Consider the following 23,963-nt stretch of genomic DNA (forward strand, 5'->3'; position numbering starts at 1 on the left):
TTTGAAACATTATTACTATCATTATGATTATTGTCATCGTCCTCATACTTGGTTCTTATCATTATTGATCCTTCTTTCATCAGAGAAACTCAAATAAGATTTATAAAGAGAAACATATGGGGCTTCCCTGGTGGCATAGTGGTTAAGAATCTGCCTGCCGATGCAGGGGACACAGGTTCAAGCGCTGGTCCGGGAAGATCCCACATGGCGCGGAGCAACTAAGCCGTGCGCCACAACTACTGTGCCTGCACTCTAGAGCCTGCAAGCCACAACTACTGAGCCCACGTATCACAACTACTGAAGCCCACACGCCTAGAGCCCGTGCTCCGCAACAAAGAGTAGCCCCCGCTCGCCACAACTAGAGAAAGCCCGCGCACAGCAACGAAGACTCAACACAGCCAAAAATAAATAAATAAAATAAATTTATTAAAAAAAAGAGAGAAACATGTATTCATATAGCACATCTCTAGGAAAATTCAATAATTCCTGTATACGAAATAAGTAACTAGCTTAAGTTTTCGAACAAGTTAGTAGATGATCCAGAACCATAATTTCACTCCAGTACATATAAATATATATACCGGTTCTCAGAGCAACAGCAGAAATAACCCATCCCCTGGATTTTTAAACTCACACCCTAGTAACTGAGTGTTTAAATGTCTTGCATACCTATACTTCCAATTAAAAATTTGACCAGCTTTTAAAATTAATCATCAACTTTCCAAAGGTAGTGAGAGAATGGGATTAATTTCAGCTTCTCTTAAGAAGACAACTCAGCCTGACCACAGTAGTTTCCTAATTATAGAGAGAGAGGGTGAGGGAGAGACTCAGGGAAGAGCTGCAGTTTGAGTCCAAAGGCAATCTACTGGCAGAATTTCTTGTTTCAAGGAGATCAGTCTTTGTTCTATTAAGACTTTCAACTGATTGGGTGAGGCCTACCCACATTATGGAGAGTAATCTGCTTTACAAAGTCCACCAATTTAAATGTTAATCTCATCCAAAAAACACCTTCACAGAAACATCCAGAATGTTCAACCATATATCTGGGCACTGTGGCCTTGGCAAGTTAAAGTAAAAAAATTAATCATCACAGCTGATTTGATTATATTATTCAGACTCAGGTAAATGGTTTAGTGGCATTAAACAAGTACCATACATTATTTTAATTCTGAAAACTATATATTCTATTAAGAGATGAAGTATAAAGTAAAGAAAAACCACTGGAATAAAAGTTTAAAGAAAATAGACATGCACAAGTCAGTTAGCTTCTCCAAATCGCAGTTTCCTCATTTGTGAAATGGAAATAAGAATATTTCTCCTTCAATGAAAACATTGTTTAAAGAGTAAACCTGAGCACTTTACAAATTATTATCAAGTGTATATAAGTATCGATGCTCTGGACATGTGTACTTACTGCCCTCCAAAACATGATTAAATACTTGGTTTATGGCACTGAAGTATCTATTTCAGTTCTATAATTTACATTTTCAAGAACAATGATTCTTTAACTGCATTGTTTTAGCACACTTTTTGGTCACATTAGTTGTAAGATGTACTGTAAATAAGTATTGTCACTAATAAAAATTATATAAAGTACCAAAGTTTGCAAATTATTTTCTTATTTAATAAATTACAGTGGATGCAATATTATCCCTATAATAGCTTTCTTAGTAACTTGCATTCACATATGCTTTTTTACTTTGGAAAGAAAGGAATACTAGGAATTGCACATGAAGACTATATCATCTAAGTTGCCACTACTAGTAATCTTTTTTTTTTTTTGGCTGCGCCTCGAGGCTTGTGGGATCTTAGCTCCCCGACCAGGGATTGAACCCAGGCCACCACAGTGAAAGCACCGAGTCCTAACCACTGGAGCGCCAGGGAATTCCCAACTGCTAGTAATCTTGATCACCTGCCAGCAGTGTTTCTTGCAGATGAACATTACCCATTCTCTAAATTTATTTTTTCTAAAAAAATTATGAAATGCAGTGAACTGAAAGCATCAGTTATCCTCCTCTACTTAAGGCTCAGGTGTGTCTCTGGCCCATCTGATAAAGAAAATTTTGCCCTGAAATGGGCCTCCCACTTCCAGCTTACAAGTCCTATACCCAAAGATATAAGAGGTATCCATATTGATGAAGTTCAATGAGAGCAGTCATGCTGCTATCTATCCATTTAAGAACTTTATAAACACTATGGTTGACTTAGGAAAAAAAACGGCAAAGGGAAAAATACTAACAGGCAGGATCTTGGTTTATTTCATTCTGTTGTCCTAACAGTATGCCTCATAAGCAAGACGATCACATGTCTTTACCTGGTATAGTCCTGGTTTATGCCCACTGTCCCAATGTAATTATTAATGGCACCCTTTCTTACCCAAAGCATAAAGTGCTCAGAATTGTTTATCGAAGTATACCCAACTTCTAGTATTGTAAAAGCATGTATTGTGTGCTCACTAAATATTCATTAAATGAATGAGTGATGATCCAAGTAAAGACTGACCTGTGAAATAGAAGTCCAAGAATTTAGCTTTGCACTAAAATGTTATGAGCACTGAAGTGGGCTGAATGGTAGCCCCCAAAAGAAATGCCCATGTCCTAATCCCTGAAACTTGTGAATATTATCTTATATGGCAAAAATATAATTAAGGATCTCAAGAGAAGGAGTTCATCCTGAATTATCTGAGTGCAATCACTCGCATCCTCATAAGAGAGAATCAGAGGGAGTTTTGTGACTCACACACAGGGAAGAAGGTAATGCCAAGACGGAGCAGAGAGAAATGTAGTCCTAAGCCAAGGAATGCCAACAGCCACCAGAAGCTGGAAGAGGCAAGAGATGGATTCTCCTCTAGAGCCTCCGTAGGAAGTACAGCCCTTCCAACACATTGATTTTGGACTTCAGACCTACAGAACTGTGAGAAAATTAATTTCTGTTGTTTTAAGCCACCTACTTTGGGACAATTTGTTATGGTAGCCATAAGAAACTAAGGCAAGCACCTTATACATTGCGTGCAAAAGTGATAAAAAAAAAAAAAGGAATATCCCCATTATGGTTACTCATGTTGCTATAGGAGGGATCTTGGTGCACTTGGGAAAGTATGAGATTCTGCCACACACGAACAATTATTTTGGAAAAGTAATTATTACCTCTTTCAATTTCCCTATCTGTAAAATTGGGGAAATGACACTTCCCTACTTACCCCACATGACTTGTACCGAGACTCAAATGAGAGAATGTATATTCTTGTATTCAATAAATATTTATTGATGCCTATTATATGTCAGGAACTATTCTGCCTATTATATGTCAGGAACTATTCTAAGTACTGTATCTAAAGTACAGTGAACATGACAGACAAGTTACCTGCTGTCATTGAGCTTACCTCCTAATGTGGTAAGCAGATAATACACAAGAAAGAATGGAAAAACTCATTTCAGATAGTGATAAGGACTATGAAAAAAATAAGTGGAGTAATGTGATAGAGTGCCTGGAAGAGGAAACAATACGTAGGGCGATCAGGGAAGGCTGTTCTACAAAGGTGACCATAAGCTCATAAAGCTGAGACCTAAATTTTGAAAAAGAGCCAGCCATGAAAAAACTGGAATAAGAAATTTGGGAGCAGTGGAAGTTGAAAACTAAGTAGCCATAGCCTTTGCATGTTTGAGGAGTACAAAGCTTTGCATGAACTGGGTATGTCTGAAGAATAGAAGATAAAAGGCCAGTGTGACTAAAGCAGAGAGGTCAAGGAGGAATATGGTAGGAGACAAGGTCAGAGTGATAGTCAAGGGCTGGATCATGTAAGGCTTTGCAGGCCACAATGAGAGTTTGGATTTTACTGTGGATGTAATGTATATTCATGATCAAGGGCTTTAAGCACGAGTGGTGTTATCTGATTGACATTTTTCAAAGATGACAGGCTTGTGGGTAGAAAACATAGTGGAGAGCGAGAGATGAAGTTGAGAGACCAGTTAGGGGGCTATTAAAGTAATCCAGACTAGAGATAAAGGTGGTTAGACTCAAGTGACAGCAAGGTAGATCAAGAGAAGTGGACCAACTTAAGATATATTTTGGAGATATAGCCAATAGAATTTCTGATGAATTAGATACAGGAGATGAGAGACAGAGGAATTAAGAATGATTCATAGGTTTGGGGCCTTAGCAACTGGCAGATGGTGATCAATGGGAAAAACTATTCTGAACATGTTAAATTTGAAATGCCTATTATATACCCAAGGGGATATTTCAGTAGGCAATTTGATATATATCTATAGCTTGCATGGGGCAGGGTGGGAATGAATCAGAGATGAAGATATGAATTTGGAAATCATCACCATATAAATGGTATTTACAGTCATAGGACAGATGAATTACCTAGGGAGAAAGTACTCAGAGGGAAGAGAAGGCCCAGAATAAATCCTTGGATACTTTAATATTTAGAGGTCAAGCAGAGGAGGAGAAGCCAGCAGACAGCTGAATTGGTGAAGGAGCCAATGAGGTAGGAGGAAATCCTGGAAAGTGTAAAGTCATGGAAGCCAAGAGAAAAAGGAATGAATAAATGTCAAAAAGATAATATGCACAAATATTTTCTCAGCTCCTGCTATGTGCAAAGAACTCTATTCGAAGTGCAAGAGAAGTGTTCCCCATTTCAATGGCCTTACAATTTTGGAAGGGAGATAAAAGTAAGCCCCATAAAAATACTGCAGTACATAGCCTTCTAACTGACCTCCCTATCTCCAGATTTGCCTTTCAATCCATTCTACATAAGCCACAAGGTTAATTTCCCTAAAACAGCACTCTGATCAATTACAACTGATCAACTTTAAATCAAAACTAGAGGTCTGATCAGCTCAAGAACTTTCTTTGCCCATATTGTCAGTCCTAAATCATCATTCTGGCATTCAAGGAAGGATGGCCCCAGCCTCATCCCCTATTATTCCCTTTATGAAACCTTACAGCATTTTTTCTTGGTTGTTCAGTTTAGCATTGATTCTACCCTTTCCTGCCCTTGTATGTAATTGGTGTATATATCTTTTCTTCATCTAGATTGTGAGCTCTTTGAAAACAGGGATTAAGCCCAAGCTCCTTGCCTAGCCATTAGTAGATTAACTCATTAGCCTTATTTTTTTCTGCCAAGTAGAAAAAGACCACCAAATTTTGGTCATATGTTATAGAACATGGATGTTATAATGGAGCAAAATTTGAGTACTGTAGAACTAGATTATGAATAACAAAAAATGGAGGAGGGATGTGTCTAGAAACAGGGAAGTAGTCTGAAACCAGATTACAAAGGGTCTTTTATGCCAAACTAAGGGGTCCCTATGTTATTCTCTTAGGGGAGACCCCCTGAGGTTTTTGAGCAGGGTACTTAAATACTCATATCGGTGCTTCAGAAATGAAATAGTAAAGGGGATAAATAAGGATGGCCTCAAAATTGCAAGCAATGGAGTGCTAGTGGGAATGAATTTTTGGAGGCAGCAATACCAGCCTAACTGGCTCTATGAGAGACCACTGGGTGTCTGGGAGTGGTGAAAAACAAGGCCAATAGAAGAGGTAGGGTAGGGCCAGCAGATGAAGGGTCTGAAAGCCAGGCAAAGCCATATGAAATGGGATCCCTGGGTTCTAATGCCTGTTTCCCTACTTGGGCAAAGTCTTTTACTGCTTCCAGAGTCCAGTTTTCTTTTCCTAGGTTTTTTTTCAGCAGTAAATGTTATCATTTCTGTAATACTCCGAACTGCTACAGTGTTTCTCAAAACTTCACTGCACATTAGAGTTACTTGGAGAGCTTTAAAAGCTGTTGATGCTGGATCCGACTCTGAGAGATTCGGATTTATCTGGTCTTGGATGCAGCCAAGACATGGAGAGTTTTAAAAGGTTCCCCCAGGTGATTCTACTGTGCAGCCGAGGTTGAGATCAAACTGATGTAGAAAATAGTGAAGCACTAAGATTCTTTTAAGCATGGTAGTAATAATGCTGGGGAAAAAAGTGTTTTAAGGAAGGCTAATATGAGTACACAGCATAGAGGGAAAAGACTATAGAACAACCAGAATTTTTCAATAATTCAGGAGGAACAATTACTAAGGCCTACATTAGCATGCAAGCAATGACACTGTAGGAAAGCAGATGTATGTAGGAAGAAGATGATTTAGAGGGAAGTAACACTGGGACTCAATAATAAATTGAATGTTATACCTGATCAAAGTTTCTAGTATAGAATAGTGGAATCCTTGGCAAAACTAAAATAGTTGTGAAGCAGTTGGATAATCAATATTATTGACAATAAAGTAACTGACATTAAGTAATTACTACATCACGGACTATGCTATGGGCTTTACATATATTATCTCATTTAATCTTTACAACACCTCTGTAAATACAGTTATTCCCATTTTATAGATTCAGAAACTAAGAAGAGAGAGTAGTTAAACTTGCCCAAAGTCACACAGTAAGTGGTAGAGAAGATATTTGAACTAGCTGGTCTGCTCCTTTTCCTTGTAATAGGAAGATGGTCAGTTAATACTGAGTCTGTTGAATTTGAATAAATAACAACAAAAAAAGAAAAATGGCTATAGAGGCCGCACAGGAACATAAATGAGTGAATAAAGTCAGATTTCACTATGGTGGAATGAAGAGAAAACATCTAGATGAGGCAGTCACTACTCAGCTATACTTGAATGTTGCCCTTTTGGAATTTCAGGCCCAGTATTGCCATATTTTAAGATTTTTCATGAAAAGATGGAAATCTAGATTTGTATGTAAAATCTCCTAAAATTTCAATGTCAACTAATTCAAATGTTTAAAACTACTGTATGGCCTAGACTAAATATGGCTGCAAGTTTGCATCTCTGATAAATAGGCTGTTAGAGACTCAGAATTGAAGACAGTAAGAGATCTGGGCTGGAGATGTATGATTGGGGAACCCTTAAGCACAGAGAAGATAATAACCAGCATTTGACATTATTAATTAAACTAATGCAAATATCTATAAGTTAACAAGTCAGTCAGTAGTCTAAGAGCTTCACAATCCTTAGAAAACTGACATAAAATGTAAGTGTTAAAATGAGCAGATTGAAGTGGGTGTATTTAAAATTCAATTTTCTATAAACTAAAAGCTAAATTCCAGATGACTTGAATTTTCATACAACCATGATGTGATGGAAATATTTCAAAATGTGAATATCTGCGCCGCCCACTGATTGAAAGGTAATTGAAAGATTGTGTTTTATCCGTATTTGTACTTTATTGCTCTTAGACCAATTTCTCACATACACTCATACCTGCAAAGCCCATAGCATAGGGGGTTCACAATTAGCAAAAATTATAGAAAACCTCTTTTATTTTTAATTATTGAGTTTTAAGTTCCTCAATTAGAAGACCATCCAGGTTTTATGATTCAGTAAATACTCTTTGAAGTCTAACCTAGAATAGTTTTTGAACACTATTCTTTCTATCAGATTAATGTATTATCAATCATGAAGAATGTAAGCCAGTTATGTAAAAATATCACATATATATGAAAGCTTTTTTGCAAACTGTAAAGCCCTACAGAAATTATTTTAAAATATTATTCTGCTGTTATTTTTGAAGCTAAAAGGGTCCTGAAATTACAAAGTTGTACTTCTTGTATTTGAAACACAATTTTTGCCTTTCCTAAAAATAGTTTCCTTTTTAAAAAAAATTTTTTTTACATGTAACTAACTCCAAGGGTGAGAATATCTTTTCTAGTTGTTAAAGTTCAAGTGAACTTGACTTGATAGCAATAATTTTAGAAAAATATAATAATGAGGGGGAATGATCAGCCTAATACACTGGCAAAGAGCTAAAGATCCTGGAATTGTGTAAGAAACCTTCAGGGCCCACCACACCCTTCCACAATCAGGTGTAAATGTCCTAGGAAAAACTGGCACCTCGGTTGAAAATCGTATTGAGGAGTAGGTACTTTCAACCCCAAAGCTGTTGACATGTCAAACAGGTTTGAATCCTTGGAAATCCTGCCCTTTGTTGGACACTTTCTTTAAACGTCATCCACGTTAAAACACCCCCCCCCCCACACACACAGTTTCTTCCTTTAGATTACACATTATATCAAGAACTATATTCAAGATGAAGATGGAGACATTTCTGTTAAGTATATGGAAATATGACTCCATTTTTGTATAGCTAAAATGTCGTAAACGATGGAATACTTCATTTTACTGCAACTCTCCCTTAAAATATTAGCCGAGAAGTATAAATAGTGCAACCTGCCGGCTTTGAAAAGCCTAATCCTATTTGTTAGGATGGACCTTCGGTAAAATGGAAATATACGGCTGTCAGTCTTCAAAGTGCTTAAAAAACAAACAAATCAGGAGCTGGCAATTAAAATCCTCCAGACTCCCGCCCTCCGCAAACACTTCTTCCAAAGAATTCTGGTATATTCTAGGTCTTCCTCCGTGACCGCTGGCAGGACATTCCTTTGGGAAAAGCTGCTTCTTTAGTGAGGTACAAAGACAATAAACCCCTTCCTTTCATCCCTTTCTCATTCACTCAGCAGGGGGTGGAATCAATAGGGAACTGAATAAAGCTCTTTTAACGCTTGGAGATGCATCGTCTTTTCTCCTGAACGCTACTCTCCCGGCTCCCCGACCTAAAGGCTGCTGAAGCCGAGCACCTGGAGACCAACGATTCCCGGCGCAGCGCCGCGGGGGCGCCAGGCCTTAGCCCTACAGGCCCGTCCCAGGGAGGCCCAGCCTGCGAGGGGCAATCTCGGCTCCTCGGGGGCGCTAGGAAAAGCAGAGCTCGCACACGCCAAGGACAGGGCCGGGTGGAAGGGCGAGCTTCCTTCCCACATTCCCAGTGAGATAACGAGGTAGAGGGGCTGGAAGCTGTATATCTCGAGCATGGGATACAGGCTCCAGGAACAAAGAGACAGGAGGAAGACAAGGCAGCCACACCAACGCAGACTCAAAGGGCTCTAGGACTTTACGCAAATGGGCCGCAACCCGACGGTGCTCAGTTCCCCTTACGCCACTGGCTTGGCCTCAGAGCCTTCGCGAATATGGCTTTGCGCACTGCGGAGGGGCTGCGCCGCAACCGAGCTTGGCCCTGTGGCTCCTCCCCGCCGCCCTGCGCTGATTGGCGGCAGACAGAAGCCGGGTCGCTGATTGGGTGACAAAGGAGCCATTCGGGGCGGCTCTGGTGGGTTCGGCTGCCCTAGAGTGATAAGTTCGGGTTCAGACACGCCTCAGCGCCAGCAGCAAGTCGGAGCTCTATGGAGGTGGCGGCGAGAATCGGGCGGAGGCTGCAGGAGCGACTCTTTTGAGCTGAGAGTTTCAAGCCAGTCCCGACTCCTTCCTCCCCCTTCCCTCCCCCTTTTTTGTTTTCCGTTCCCCTCCCCCTCCCTTCCCCGCCCGTCCCCGACGACCGGATCCTGAGGGGGCAGCTGCAGTGGCAGCTGCTGAGTTCTCGGTGAAGGTGAGTGGAGCCGGTGCCGCCGGCGCCGCCGCCGAGTGAAGCGCTCTAAAATGGCCGCCGCCCCTGCCCGCTTCTTCTCGAGCGGTACAAAATGGCGGCCGCAGGCGGAACCGGGCGGGGCGACCCCTTTCTAGTGTTTCGTCCGCGCTTCGGGCACCTGAAAATTCTTCCCCTTTGTTCTCCCTTCCCGTTGCTGACGGAGTAGAAGGAACTTGGTGGCCCCCGGACGTCTTGTGGTTGTCGGCGGCTGTTCCCCGCGGAGCCGGAGCCCGGGCGCGGGTGTGCTCCGACGGGGAGAGCGTGGCGGGGCGGTGCGAGCTGGGGGGAGGGACGCGGGCCGGCGGGGAGGGCCCGGCCGTTGGCGCGGGACCAGCCGAGGCGGAGGAGTACCGGAGCCCGGCCTCCCGGCGGGGAGGAGGTGTATGAGGCCTGGGGCCGGCGGGGAGCGGCCGGGCTGCCCTTGGTGGAGAAGCGAAGGGCCTGCCTGGCGAGCCCTGCCTGCGACGGGAGAGGAAGGGAAGCGAGGGTTTTTGAGTTTTTGTCGGGTGGGGAGGGAGCAGCGAGGCGGCTGTCAGTTCCTCGGGGATTTATGGGTGGGAGGGGGCCGCTGGAGGCGGCGGGTGGGAAGGAGGCCGCCTTCCTGCTTGAGAACAAAGAGCCGGGCCGCGGGGGCGGCCTCCACTCCTCCCCGAGGCTTCCCCACGGCGGCTTCGCGAGAGGCTGTCGGAAGCACTTCCCTAACTCGGGCCTGGGTGGGAGGAATCCACTGCTCTTTTGTTCCCAGGAAAGGAAAAAAGGGGGCGGAGGTTCCTGCTGCCATGTTGTGGTCCCGGTCTTCTGACGGGCCCTGTGCGCCCAGTTAAGAGTGAACAGTGGGGAAAGCCGTCTTCAGTTACCCCTTATTCAGTGTAGTTCGTTGTTGAGGCAGTGAAAACTTAAAACTGTTTTCCCAGGACGTGCCCGTCTTGTTAAGAGTTAGATTGTCTATTACTGATCTCAGTGCTCAGCTGTAAAGGAGGTAGAATGTGGCTTTCTTAAGGATAGGTTCTTAGCATTTGAGAGGTTCTTACATTTCTATGTAGGCACTTCCTTGCGTCCTTGAACACGAGAATTTCCAGGTGGTAAACAAAATAAAATTTTATTGTCCATTTGTGTTTCGAGTACATTCTATTTTAGTCTTATGAGATCTGCAATGCAGTGTAAGGTCAATCAACTGCAGTGTCAGGCTCTGAAATAAATTGTAATTGAAGCGGGTTTACAGATTTGTATGATAGTGTCTAATTTTGGTACTCTTTCTCATTCTAGGTTTTTCATTTCTCCCATCCCCTTCCCTCCCCACCCCATCCATTAATATTATTCTTTTGAAGATTCTTCGTTGTCAAGCCGCCAAAGTGGAGAGTGCGATTGCAGAAGGGGGTGCTTCTCGTTTCAGGTATGTGTAGATTTATTTTGGCAATTATTGTGACAAGACTAATTAGAAAACCAAAGGAATAACCACACCAAGTAATTCTGATTTAATTGTGCTGCAGGTTTAATTTATAATGTGCAGTGTACATTTTTTTTAAAGCCCTAAAATTGTCATTGTTTTCTATTTGCTATCTGAAGAATAAATGTAATTAATTACTTGGGTTTCCATTGGGCCTAAGTTCAGTCTTCATCTGTGGTGTAATTACTGAAATGCAGAATAATTAAAGAGATCGTTTATCTTTTTTGAGTGAAATATACTTGGGGTATACTTTTTTTTTAAAAAAAAGTTTTTCTGTTAAATAGTGCTTCTTCGGGCGGAGGAGGAAGTAGGGGTGCACCTCAGCACTATCCCAAGACTGCTGGCAACAGGTATAGTAAACATGTGAAAAGAATGACTTCTGTAAATAACAGATTTAGGTTAATGGTGTTTCTAATGCATTACAGCATAGTTAATAAGGCATTAGGAATCCTATCTTAATGGGTATGATTTCTGTTACATGTCCTAAATTTAGAATATCAGTTCTTAATTATTTCTTAGCCAAACCGTCTAATATGAGTTGACATTCTCAACTGCTATTTTATCCTGTTACACTTTGGATTACTTTCACTGATGTTGTTTCTGAAGCCAGCCATTATTGTCCATACTAAATTGTGGTAGTAAATCTGTATGCATATAACATGGTCATGAGACATTAGAAGATGTTGGTTCTTGTGGTGTGGCTCCTGGACCAGCAACACTGGCATCACCTGGGAGCTTAGAAATGCAAATTATCGGGCCTTACCCCAGACCCACTAAAGCAGAAACTGGGGTGGGCCTAGGAATCGTTCAACAAGCCCTTCAGGTGATTCTGATATGCAATATTGTTTGAGAACCACTGATTGTGAGTTGCTTAGTTGTAAGGGAAGTTGAGAAAAACCTAAACTCTTTTTTCTGTTAGAGGGATTTCTGATCTGTATGACATTTGATATGTGAGTGGATGCTATGTTTCAAGTTGTCTTAATCTTTATTTTCTTAATTTTTTACTAGCGAGTTCCTGGGGAAAACCCCAGGGCAAAACGCTCAGAAATGGATTCCTGCACGAAGCACTAGACGAGATGACAACTCCGCAGCAAACAACTCCGCAAATGAAAAAGAACGACATGATGCAATCTTCAGGAAAGTAAGAGGGTAAGTTTATTGGGGCTGTTTTGTCCTTTAAATAAAAGGAGGGAAGAAATGGATTAACTGTGTTTCTTTTGTGTGTATGCTGTATTACTTAGAAGGTAATGTTCATGCCCTAAGTCTATTTTAATGAATGCCAGTGTTGACAGTTTTAAGCTGAAAATTGACACATCAGTGTTTTGGGGCTCAGTTAGTTGCTTTCAGTCATTGGGTTAAAATGCACAAGCCCATTGTGCTGACATTTCCTATGCCTGCTGTGTACCCAGTGATGCACAGAACATAACGGTTTTAGCTCCTGTATCTAGCCTTGGTTTTGAGGATGAGTTTCTTGTCCAACAGCTGGGGACCCTCCAATTAGGTAGATATATTTTAAATAACAGGTTTATTTCAATTTTGGTTAGATGGGTTAAGAAGAATATGTCTTGATATTAAAGGGGAAAGTGATGGGGGAAAAAATGAACATAATTTAAAGGCGATTTTTCAACTAAATAATTCCTTGTGTGTTGGCTGATACCTAGTCTGAATCCTCTTTTCCTAGCATACTAAATAAGCTTACTCCTGAGAAGTTTGACAAGCTATGCCTTGAGCTCCTCAATGTGGGTGTAGAGTCTAAACTCATCCTTAAAGGGGTCATACTGCTGGTAAGTTAAATAAGTTGGCTTAATAACCGAAAGGGAGAGGAAAAGATTTAACCCAGGTTGGGGTGTGTGTGTGTGTGTGTGTGTGTGTTGTTGTTTTTTAGATTTGCATTATTGCTTAAAACTGAGGTGTGAGTTACCCATTAGATGTATGTATCTCTGAACACTGGTGGGGTTTTTTTTTTCTTTTTTTTTTTTTTAGAAAAGCACTAACTTTTAATGGTATCAGACTTAAGAGGTCATTTTAAATTGTATGTGTTGTGTTGCAGGGTTAATTGGGTTATTAGGCTATTAAGGGGGTTTTTGCTTTGTTTTTCCTTATGTGAAAAATGCCATATTTTGGTTTTGGAAATGAGTTTTATGATAGTTGATGTGATTCTAGCATCTGTTTATAGTTTTTCCAAGATAATTTCAACTCCTGAGGGGGGAGGGTTTTGCTAATATGAGATCTGTGTAATTAGACTTCTTTGGTACACTGCAATAGCTTACAAAATTTAAGTGCTTATATTTTTCTAGGCTGTGTGCTAAAGCACTTTACATGCCTCACCTGATTTAGTGTACACAATAAGCCTTACACAAGAGAGATGTTCTTATTTCCAGGTTATGGATGAGGCATAGAGAATTTGTCAGAAATTTGTGAGATTCAAGATCCTTAAGACTACGAGGAAGCATTAAGTTATAAAGAAAGGTTTTTTCAGAAGTTGTCATATTTAGTTTTAAAAAGTCATTTATTTTAGATTGTGGACAAAGCCCTAGAAGAGCCAAAGTATAGCTCACTGTATGCTCAGCTATGTCTGCGATTGGCAGAAGATGCACCAAACTTTGATGGCCCAGCAGCAGAGGGTCAGCCAGGACAGAAGCAAAGCACAGTAAGTGGTAGTGTTTGCTTGCTTATTTAAAGGTGATTTGAAAAGGTTTCATTAGCAAGCCCTGACAAAAGCGTCTTTTGTTTCCAATAGACATTCAGACGCCTCCTAATTTCCAAATTACAAGATGAATTTGAAAACCGAACCAGAAATGTTGATGGTGAGAATTTGTTTGGTACTATGTAGTACTTACTGTATATGTTCAACTTAATTCTGAATGTTGAGTTTATTCTTTCTTATTTCAGTCTATGATAAGCGTGAAAATCCCCTCCTCCCCGAGGAGGAGGAACAGAGAGCCATTGCTAAGATCAAGATGTTGGGGAACATCAAATTCATTGGAGAACTTGGAAAGCTTGATCTTATTCATGAATCTATCCTTCATAAGTGCATCAAAACAGTAAGTATGAGTGGGAATGCAAGCTTATAGTAATCACTGGGTACATCGTTATTTGGGGGAAATGGGTCAATTATAATTTATAACTTTGCCATGTGAGAGTATTGGTAGGCTAAATATTTCAGATTGCCAGCAAAATTGTTATTTAAATGTTGTAAATATGCAGTATGTTTTGCGAGGTAGGGGTAGAACTGATTGCCTACCTATGTGTAAGTTGCTCGGTTTGGAGGGATGTCTTCAACAGAAACCAGATAAAGAGTTCTATACTAGACACTGTAGGAACTATGAGTCAATGCAAACTTAAGGGAAAGTGCTACATCTAAACCAAGAAGGATTTATTTTTATTTTTTAGATTATTTTATTTATTTATTTTTGGCTGTGTCGGGTCTTTGTTGCTGTGTGCGGGCTTTCTCTAGTTGGGGTGAGCAGGGGCTACTCTTCTTCGAGGTGCGCAGGCTTTTCATTGCGGTGGCTTCTCTTGTTGCAGACCACACGCTCTAGGCACTTGGGCTTCAGTAGTTGTGGCTTTAGGGTTCTAGAGCGCAAGCTTGGTAGTTGTGGCGCACGGGCTTAGTTGCTCCGTGGCATGTGGGATCTTCCCAGACCAGGGCTCGAACCTGTGTCCCCTGCATTGGCAGGCGGATTCTTAACCACTGCGCCACCAGGGAAGACCCCCAAGAAGGATTTATAAACATGTGACATTTGTTTCTTTTGGTAGCTTTTGGAAAAAAAGAAGAGAGTCCAACTCAAAGATATGGGAGAGGATTTGGAGTGCCTCTGTCAGATAATGAGGACAGTGGGACCTAGGTTAGACCATGAACGAGCCAAGGTATGTGTGTTGCTGACAGAAACAGTGTAAGCTTGTCTTGATATTTATTCAAATCAAATCTATTTTTGTGATGTAGAGGATAGCTATTAGTCATTAACCTTGATAATACTTAGAAGCCTTAAATAGTACACATTTGCCTTTAGCGTTTTCTTCTGAAAGTGGTTTTTTTTTTTTTCTTTCAGTCCTTAATGGATCAGTACTTTGCCCGAATGTGCTCCTTGATGTTAAGTAAGGAATTGCCGGCGAGGATTCGTTTCCTGCTGCAGGTAAAACTGGTTTCTTTAGGTATGCTGACTCTCTGTTTAGGAATGTTAAAATAATACTTATTAAAACTCTTTATATTAAAGGATACCGTAGAGTTGAGAGAACACCATTGGGTTCCTCGCAAGGCTTTTCTTGACAATGGACCAAAGACGATCAATCAAATCCGTCAAGATGCAGTAAAAGTAAGTTTTGCTTTGTTTTTAATCAAGTGGGTTTTAAGTTTATAATAGCACTAAGACGACCTTAAACTTTTTGAGACTGTCTCATCTTACCAGTAGAGCTTAATGTTTATGGTGTCTTGTATGCCCTTTTGAGAGAAGAAGTTGTTTATAGAAATTATATAAATAGCACTCTTAATAGCCCAGGGAAGTATTTCTAGTTTTCCCAATATAAGAAGTTTAGTTTTATGTAAAACAGTGTTCAGAAATAAGTGTTTATTCACTTTATTTCTGAAGGATCTAGGAGTGTTTATTCCTGCTCCCATGGCTCAAGGGATGAGAAGTGATTTCTTTCTGGAGGGACCGTTCATGCCACCCAGGATGAAAATGGATAGGGACCCACTTGGAGGACTTGCTGATATGTTTGGACAAATGCCAGGTGATTTTGAACAAAATAGTGGTTTGGTTACATTAAAAACTGAGTTTTAACATTTTAATAGTAAAGAGTTCTTCATGTCTGTATTTTAAGGTAGCGGAATTGGTACTGGTCCAGGAGTTATCCAGGATAGATTTTCACCCACCATGGGGCGTCATCGTTCAAATCAGCTCTTCAATGGCCATGGGGGACACATCATGCCTCCCACACAATCGCAGTTTGGGGAGATGGGAGGCAAGTTTATGAAAAGCCAGGTAAGAAAACATTTAAGGATGTTTAGGCAACAGGTATTAAATCTTGGAATGTATATGAATAGATTTGGTTTTTTAAAAGGACAGATATTTCAGGTCTAGGAAACCTAAAAACAATGTGTGTTTTTCTAAACCAAATTTATATGTGTTGACAGTTATTTCAAACTGGGTAAAATGCTTATCCTTAAGATTAGTAAAGTATTAGTAAAGTCACATCGCTTTATGTAAGTTAGGTTAGATATTTATTCTTCCTGTTTCACCTTTTACTTTCTCTGGGCAAATTCAGTTAAGCTTTCCTATGGCTTGGCCTCATCCCTTTGGTACTTGATTACCATAATTTGTGGACCCCTTTTTATCTAGACTTTCTTTCTCTCTTTCTGAAATAGGGGCTAAGCCAGCTCTACCATAACCAGAGTCAGGGACTCTTATCCCAGCTGCAAGGACAGTCGAAGGATATGCCACCTCGGTTTTCTAAGAAAGGACAGCTTAATGCAGATGAGGTACACTTGCCTATGTTACTTATATACCATAGTTTGTCAATTCAGAAATCTATTGCCCGATGATTATAAAAAGACGCGTTATTAAGAGGACTTAATGCTGGAATTCTTTACCTTCTTTCTCTCTTTTCTGTACTATTTTTTCTTTCTTTGGATGTCCAGCATCCTATGAGTGAAGATTATGAGATATGAGGGCAAATGCCTTAAAAGTCTTCAGTTAGAGCAAGGAAAATGGTTGATGAGATTTTTATTGTGACTTCCCTGCAAATAGAATGACTTAGAATAGAGTAAAATGTTTTCTAAACTCTTAATTAAATTTTCTGGTTTTTAATATTTTAGTGATGCTAATCCTTGGAGAATTCTGGTATAAGATTTATAACAGTATTTTATTTTTGTGTGCATCAGATCTTTAGTTTTCTTGCCAGAAATTAAACCTAATAACATGGAGTAACCTGTTTAGTTATTTAAGATATTTAAATTTCTGCCATAGATTCTATCATGCTTGTGTATGCTGAATTAACTTTAGGATGTTGGAGTGTTGCATTTAATGTTAGCTAACTGCTTGTTAACTTGGATATCTGTTCTGATTTGTTTGCAATTCTAGATTAGCCTGAGGCCTGCTCAGTCTTTCCTAATGAATAAAAATCAAGTGCCAAAGCTTCAGCCCCAGATAACTATGATTCCTCCCAGTGCACAACCACCGCGCACTCAAACACCACCTCTGGGACAGGTATGCACTGTAGCATGACAGTGTTTTCTGTCATTCCAGTACTTTCTGAAGATGTCTGAAGGCTGCTTTTTTATGTCTTCTCTCTTAACTTCATAAGCTCCTTTTTAATAATAAATATTAAACATTCATAATTTACCATTTTGCTGTTTTTTAGACACCTCAGCTTGGTCTCAAAACTAACCCACCACTTATTCAGGAAAAGCCTGCCAAGACCAGTAAAAAGCCACCACCGTCAAAGGAAGAACTGCTTAAATTAACCGTAAGTCTCAAATAGTCCCATAGTCTGGTTCATGGAGTGTATTTGAGATAGGAAAACTCTAAAGATATTTGGACTTTGTTCTTTTCAGGAAACTGTTGTAACCGAATATCTGAATAGTGGGAATGCAAACGAAGCTGTCAGTGGTGTAAGAGAGATGAGGGCTCCTAAACACTTTCTCCCCGAGATGTTAAGCAAAGTAATCATCCTGTCACTAGACAGAAGTGATGAAGATAAAGAAAAAGCAAGTTCTTTGATCAGTTTACTCAAACAGGAGGGGATAGCCACAAGTGACAACTTCATGCAGGTAGAATACTTTCCGGATTCCATAAGAACTCTTGCCTTTCAAATTTGGAAACTAATAAAACTGACTGTTATATATTCCTTCTAAGGCTTTCCTGAATGTATTGGACCAGTGCCCCAAACTGGAGGTTGACATCCCCTTGGTGAAATCATATTTAGCACAGTTTGCAGCTCGTGCTATTATTTCGGAGCTGGTGAGCATTTCAGAACTAGCTCAACCACTGGAAAGTGGCACCCATTTTCCTCTCTTCTTACTTTGTCTTCAGCAATTAGCTAAATTACAAGATCGAGAATGGTTAACAGAGCTTTTCCAACAAAGCAAGGTCAATATGCAGAAAATGCTCCCAGGTAAGAGAATGCTGGGGATTTTTTTTGTTTATTTTTAATACTAAATCTGGGGATTCCTTAGTACCCTGAGTGAATTTATATAGGTCAGTGTGATTATCCTGTCCAGATAACAGTAAGCATTCCCACAGACAGACTTCATCTTTATAAAAAGAAGAGGTTATTATGATTTAACTGTTTTCATTTGGTCCAAATACTGGGTTTCCTTTGCTAGGTTAGTTCCTTATTATTTTACATGAATCTTGTGCATTTGGAAAATCATTTGTAGAGCAGTTTTCTAGACCAACATAGGTAAAATGAACTACCTGATGATGGGAATGGCTTTGTCTCTTCAGAAATCGATCAGAATAAGGACCGCATGTTGGAGATCTTGGAAGGAAAGGGACTGAGTTTCTTATTCCCACTCCTCAAATTGGAGAAGGAACTGTTAAAGCAAATAAAGTTGGATCCATCTCCTCAAACCATATATAAGTGGATTAAAGATAACATCTCTCCCAAACTTCATGTAGATAAAGGATTTGTGAACATCTTAATGACTAGGTAAGATAACAGAGTTGTGGTTTTCTACATTTAGTAGAGAGTTAACCTGTGTTTTGTTTCCTAGAAAAAAATCTACAAGGCAAGGGACTAAGAATTGTCTGTTTCTTGAGCTAGAAAATTCATTTTGAGGTTCTAACAAGACCTCTTTCTGTGCAGCTTCTTACAGTACATTTCTAGTGAAGTAAACCCACCCAGTGATGAAACAGATTCTTCCTCTGCTCCTTCCAAAGAACAGTTAGAGCAGGAAAAACAACTGCTTCTTTCCTTCAAGCCAGTAATGCAGAAATTCCTTCATGATCACGTTGATCTACAAGTCAGTGCCCTCTATGCTCTTCAGGTGCACTGCTACAATAGCAACTTCCCGAAAGGTGAGAGGACCAACATCAGAAGAATGATGAGTGAGGGGCAATTCTTAAACAGCACACTAAATAATGGGGTTACATTTTGTCTTTTAGGCATGTTACTCCGCTTTTTTGTTCACTTCTATGACATGGAGATTATTGAAGAAGAAGCTTTCTTGGCTTGGAAAGAAGACATAACCCAAGAGTTTCCAGGGAAAGGCAAGGCTTTGTTCCAGGTAAATCTTGAGAGAAATTTGGTGTGCTTTTTCCAGTTGGTATTGTTTTATAATGAGCCTTTTAAAGTTGAAATACAAGCAAAATAGTCCTGGTAATTTGTACATACATGTGATTCTTCACTATTAAAAGCTGTGGTAGGGCTTCCCTGGTGGCGCAGTGGTTGAGAGTCCGCCTGCTGATGCAGGGGACACGGGTTCGTGCCCCGGTCCGGGAAGATCCCACATGCCATGGAGCGGCTGGGCCCGTGAGCCATGGCCGCTGAGCCTGCGCGTCCGGAGCCTGTGCTCTGCAACGGGAGAGGCCACAACAGTGAGAGGCCCACATACCGCAAAAAAAAAAAAAAAAAAAAGCTGTGGTAAAGTAGGCAGTTAGCAAAATGAAGTAAAGCTATGGAATAAAAGGCTTCAATCCTAGTAGTGTCTAAGCTGTTAGATTAGAGGTGGCTAACACTTTTTAGAAGTAAAGCTACTTATAAAGATAGGGTGATTGTACACGATTGGATTGAGACTTTTTCTTTTTTTTTTCTTTTTGCGGTACGCAGGCCTCTCACTGTTGTGGCCTCTCCCGTTGCGGAGCACAGGCTCCGGATGTGCAGGCTCAGCGGCCATGGCTCACGGGCCCAGCTGCTCTGCGGCATGTGGGATCTTCCCGGACCGGGGCACGAACCCGTGTCCCCTGCATCGGCAGGCGGACTCTCAACCACTGTGCCACCAGGGAAGCCCCTGAGACATTTTTTTAACTGTCAGTAAACATGAGATTGTTTCTGATTTCTCATACCATGATTTTTTATCTTATTTAGTGGAGTAGAATTCTAGCCATGGGGAAGAACTTGTATGTTAGGGGATTCCACAGCATACGTTAATCACCTGGAAAGTAATTTAAAAGGAAGTTCCAGGTCTGATCCTAGACATTCTGATTTAGTAGGCATGTGTGTGTTACACAACCCAGGTGATTCTCATACTATTTTTCTAGGGGCCAGGCTTTGAGAAATGCTGGTCTATGGTATCTTTATTCCTAAGGTTCAGGAACTAGTTTCATGAGGATTATCCTCACAGCATTTGTCTGTAGTCTTGTCCTTGGGGAATCTGATCCTACAGGTCCGGGGTGGGGCTGGAGATCTACTGCTCAGAATCTTCTTTGTTGTCCTGTGTGCCTTTCCACCCCGCCCACACACACACCGCATTGCTTATGTATTTAAGTTTGGGAGGAGCCACTGTCCCATATTAAAACAGTCCTGAAGTGTAATGGGAGTGGTGTCAAAGAACGACACCCAAGTTGACGGTTCCTAAACAGCTTGTAATCCCAAATCCAAATAATAAGCCATTTTTTTTAAACATCTTTATTGGAGTATAATTGCTTTACAGTGTTGTATTAGTTTCTGCTGTATAACAAAGTGAATCAGCTATATGTATATCTCCATATCCCCTCCCTCTTGTGTCTCCCTCCCACCCTCCTTATCCCACCCCTCTAGGTGGACACAAAGCACCAAGCCAATCTCTCTGTGCTATGTGGCTGCTTCCCGCTAGCTAGCTATTTTACGTTTGTTAGTGTATAGTTCTACTCTCTCACTTCGTCCCAGCTTACCCTTCCCCCTCTCTGTCCTCAAGTCCATTCTCTACGTCTGGGTCTTTATTCCTGTCCTTAAGCCATTCTTTAAAATAACTTACAGCTAATACACAAATGTAGGTTCTGAAGACTGTTTGCAATTACAAAATGTGTGGTACTGTCTAAAACTTTTGTCCTTAGGTAGGTTGTTTGTTCGATCTGGAATAAAAAATTCTGCTATTCTGTCTTCTGTAAGTACTACTTATTTCATTAAATTACAAATTTACAGGTGAATCAGTGGCTAACCTGGCTAGAAACTGCTGAAGAAGAAGAATCAGAGGAAGAAGCTGACTAAAAGAACCAGCCAAAGCCTTAAATTGTGCAAAACATACTGTTGCTATGATGTAACTGCATTTGACCTAACCACTGCGAAAATTCATTCCGCTGTAATGTTTTCACAATATTTAAAGCAGAAGCACGTCAGTTAGGATTTCCTTCTGCATAAGGTTTTTTTGTAGTGTAATGTCTTAATCATAGTCTACCATCAAATATTTTAGGAGTATCTTTAATGTTTAGATAGTATATTAGCAGCATGCAATAATTACATCATAAGTTCTCAAGCAGAGGCAGTCTATTGCAAGGACCTTCTTTGCTGCCAGTTATCATAGGCTGTTTTAAGTTAGAAAACTGAATAGCAACACTGAATACTGTAGAAATGCACTTTGCTCAGTAATACTTGAGTTGTTGCAATATTTGATTATCCATTTGGTTGTTACAGAAAAATTCTTAACTGTAATTGATGGTTGTTGCCGTAATAGTATATTGCCTGTATTTCTACCTCTAGTAATGGGCTTTATGTGCTAGATTTTAATATCCTTGAGCCTGGGCAAGTGCACAAGTCTTTTTAAAAGAAACATGGTTTACTTGCACAAAACTGATCAGTTTTGAGAGATCGTAAATGCCCTTGAAGTGGTCTTTGTGGGTGTGAAACAAATGGTGAGAATTTGAATTGGTCCCTCTTATTATAGTATTGAAATTAAGTCTACTTAATTTATCAAGTCATGTTCATGCCCTGATTTTATATACTTGTATCTATCAATAAACATTGTGATACTTGATATAGTTGTGTGACTTTAAGTAGCACCTACTTATGAAGAACTGACAGGTTTTGTTTTGAGATAGGTCTGTCTTAGGAACTTCTAATTCATAATCAGAAATTCACAATTTTCTGATTAGAAAATTCAAGGTGGTTATTCCTCTTTAGGTCATGTTACTGGAAGTAACCAATACACGATCCCTGTAATCAAGGGCAGTGCTGAGAATCACAAGTCTTATGACTTCAGAGGGACGTTGCTAATGCATAACGACAAACTTGGTGACATTTATCTTTTCGTCACCATACTGAACTATGTGGTGAACTGAGAGGTTCATCACCCTCATGGTCAAGACAAGTGTAACGATCCTATCATCATTCTCAGTAATTGTAATTGTTCCTGTTTCAAGGAAGGTTCCCCCTTGAAACCCCAGAGTAGCCCAGTAAAACTGGCTCCTTAAGCCAACTGAAGCCCTGCATGGAGGTTTAAAATATATTTTCAGAAACCAGTTAATAAGCATTTGCTCAAATTGCCCTTGTTTAACCAGCCCTAGGAATGTGACAGTCCTAGGCAGGCTTTGGCTTGGGTAGGGGCTCTTGAAAGTGTTGCTGGAGTCCTGGTTGCTCGTGTTAGCTTCTAAGAGCAACCTGTACTTGGTTTGGAGGGAGCCTCTAGGCAGACAGTAATACACCATACTGCTAAATCTGATAGAACCTTTGTCTTCAGTGTTGCACCTGCTTATTCTCTGAGAGGGGTGGTAGGTAAAACCAGTATTTGTGTCCTCTTGGCGTCAGAAGCTAGCTCTCCCTGTGCCCTAGCAGACCTTTTCATTGAAGTTCTAACATGATTCAGAGCTTTTGGTGGATATTGTAAATACCATGAAATTAAAGCTAAGTGGAGACTTGTGTAAATTAACTTTAGATAGAATATCAAGAAGCTGACTTTACTAGGCTGTAGAAATAAATGGCATTCCTGGCGCTCTGCCCAACCCTCCCCAAGGGGGAAACTGATTTTTAACCCAGGAAATGTGGCCTCTTTTGTTAGAGAGGTGGGCCTTGGCTTCAGTTTACAGCCAGAATTCTCCCAATTCAGCTAGAGAATTGGGCCAAAGGAAGTCCCAGAGTTCGACGTGGTGTGTGGCAGCTTGTCAGAAGTCAGACCTGTGTGCCCCCAACCAGTGCTTCAAGAACAACTCAGATGCCCCTTAAAGAGCAACACCTCCCCACTCCGATCTTGTTCAAAAAACACTGAACAGGGTGTTTTACAACCAACCATACTATGGAATGACAATATTTGGATGTACCGGGCATGTGCCTTGTATGAAGGACATAATGCTTTTAGTATCAGCACACTGTCTACACTAAGTCTACAGTGACATATCTTAAAGATAAGATTCCGCATCTTCGGGCTTCCCTGGTGGCGCAGTGGTTGAGAATCTGCCTGCCAATGCAGGGGACATGGGTTCAAGCCCTGGTCTGGGAAGTTGCCACATGCCACGGAGCAACTAAGCCTGTGCGTTACAACTACTGAGCCTGCGCGTCTGGAGCCTGTGCTCTGCAACGAGAGGCCGTGAGAGTGAGAGGCCCGCGCACCGCGATGAAGAGTGACCCCCCACTTGACACAACTAGAGAAAGCCCTCGCACAGAAACAAAGACCCAGCACAGCCAATAAGTAAATAAATTAAAAAAAAAAAAGATTCCACATCTTACCGCCGACGTTGGCTTTCCTTAAAATACAGCAAAACAGGGTTGCCTTCATTTTGCCAGCTCTTTCCCCACCCCCCCAAACAGGCTGCACTTCACTCCTACACCAAAACTTAAGATCACCAGTAACTCCAGTGCTACCTGTTATCCAGTATGTTTTCATCATCTAGGAAGCATTTGACAGTAAATCACTCTTGAGACTTCTTTTCAGGACACCTCTTGGTTTTCCTTCTTCCTCTCTCTGTTCCTTCTTAAGTCTCTAATGGCAAATGCCTGATGTCAAACCCAATGTCCAGTTATCAAATCTTGTTAATTCTTCCTTCAAAACATTAGAAATTGGACAACTCACCTCTTCAGCTGTGGCTCTCATTTCTCACCTAGATACCACACCACCCCAAACTGGATTCTCTGCTTTACCCTTGCTCTCCTTTTAGTCTCTAACACAGCAGCCAGAGGA

The 23,963-nt window shown here is 40.8% G+C and overlaps 1 protein-coding gene and 1 non-coding gene across 2 annotated transcripts; both read left to right on the forward strand.

Annotated features, from left to right (window-relative positions):
* Window positions 1-8,276: 8,276 nt before the first annotated feature.
* EIF4G2 (eukaryotic translation initiation factor 4 gamma 2) lies at window positions 8,277-23,497 on the forward strand. Its single transcript, XM_089915858.1, has 24 exons — window positions 8,277-8,287; window positions 8,630-8,832; window positions 9,305-9,450; window positions 10,818-10,882; window positions 11,221-11,286; window positions 11,945-12,085; window positions 12,618-12,720; window positions 13,455-13,586; window positions 13,677-13,743; window positions 13,829-13,980; window positions 14,696-14,806; window positions 14,989-15,072; window positions 15,154-15,252; window positions 15,526-15,667; window positions 15,758-15,918; window positions 16,302-16,415; window positions 17,017-17,142; window positions 17,297-17,401; window positions 17,490-17,705; window positions 17,791-18,049; window positions 18,382-18,586; window positions 18,743-18,954; window positions 19,042-19,163; window positions 20,999-23,497. Exons 1-24 carry the CDS (start codon window positions 8,277-8,279, stop codon window positions 21,062-21,064), a joined length of 3,108 nt encoding a protein of 1,035 aa, XP_089771984.1. The 3' UTR covers window positions 21,065-23,497.
* Window positions 16,468-16,610, forward strand: LOC115803290 (small nucleolar RNA SNORD97). The gene has a single exon (XR_004023976.1). It is a non-coding gene; the product is annotated as a small nucleolar RNA SNORD97 (small nucleolar RNA).
* Window positions 23,498-23,963: the final 466 nt, after the last annotated feature.

Source organism: Delphinapterus leucas, chromosome 7 (assembly GCF_059928025.1).
Source record: "Delphinapterus leucas isolate spDelLeu-1000000601 "Yukka" chromosome 7, BTC_Dleu_Yukka2, whole genome shotgun sequence".
NCBI lineage: Eukaryota > Metazoa > Chordata > Mammalia > Artiodactyla > Monodontidae > Delphinapterus > Delphinapterus leucas.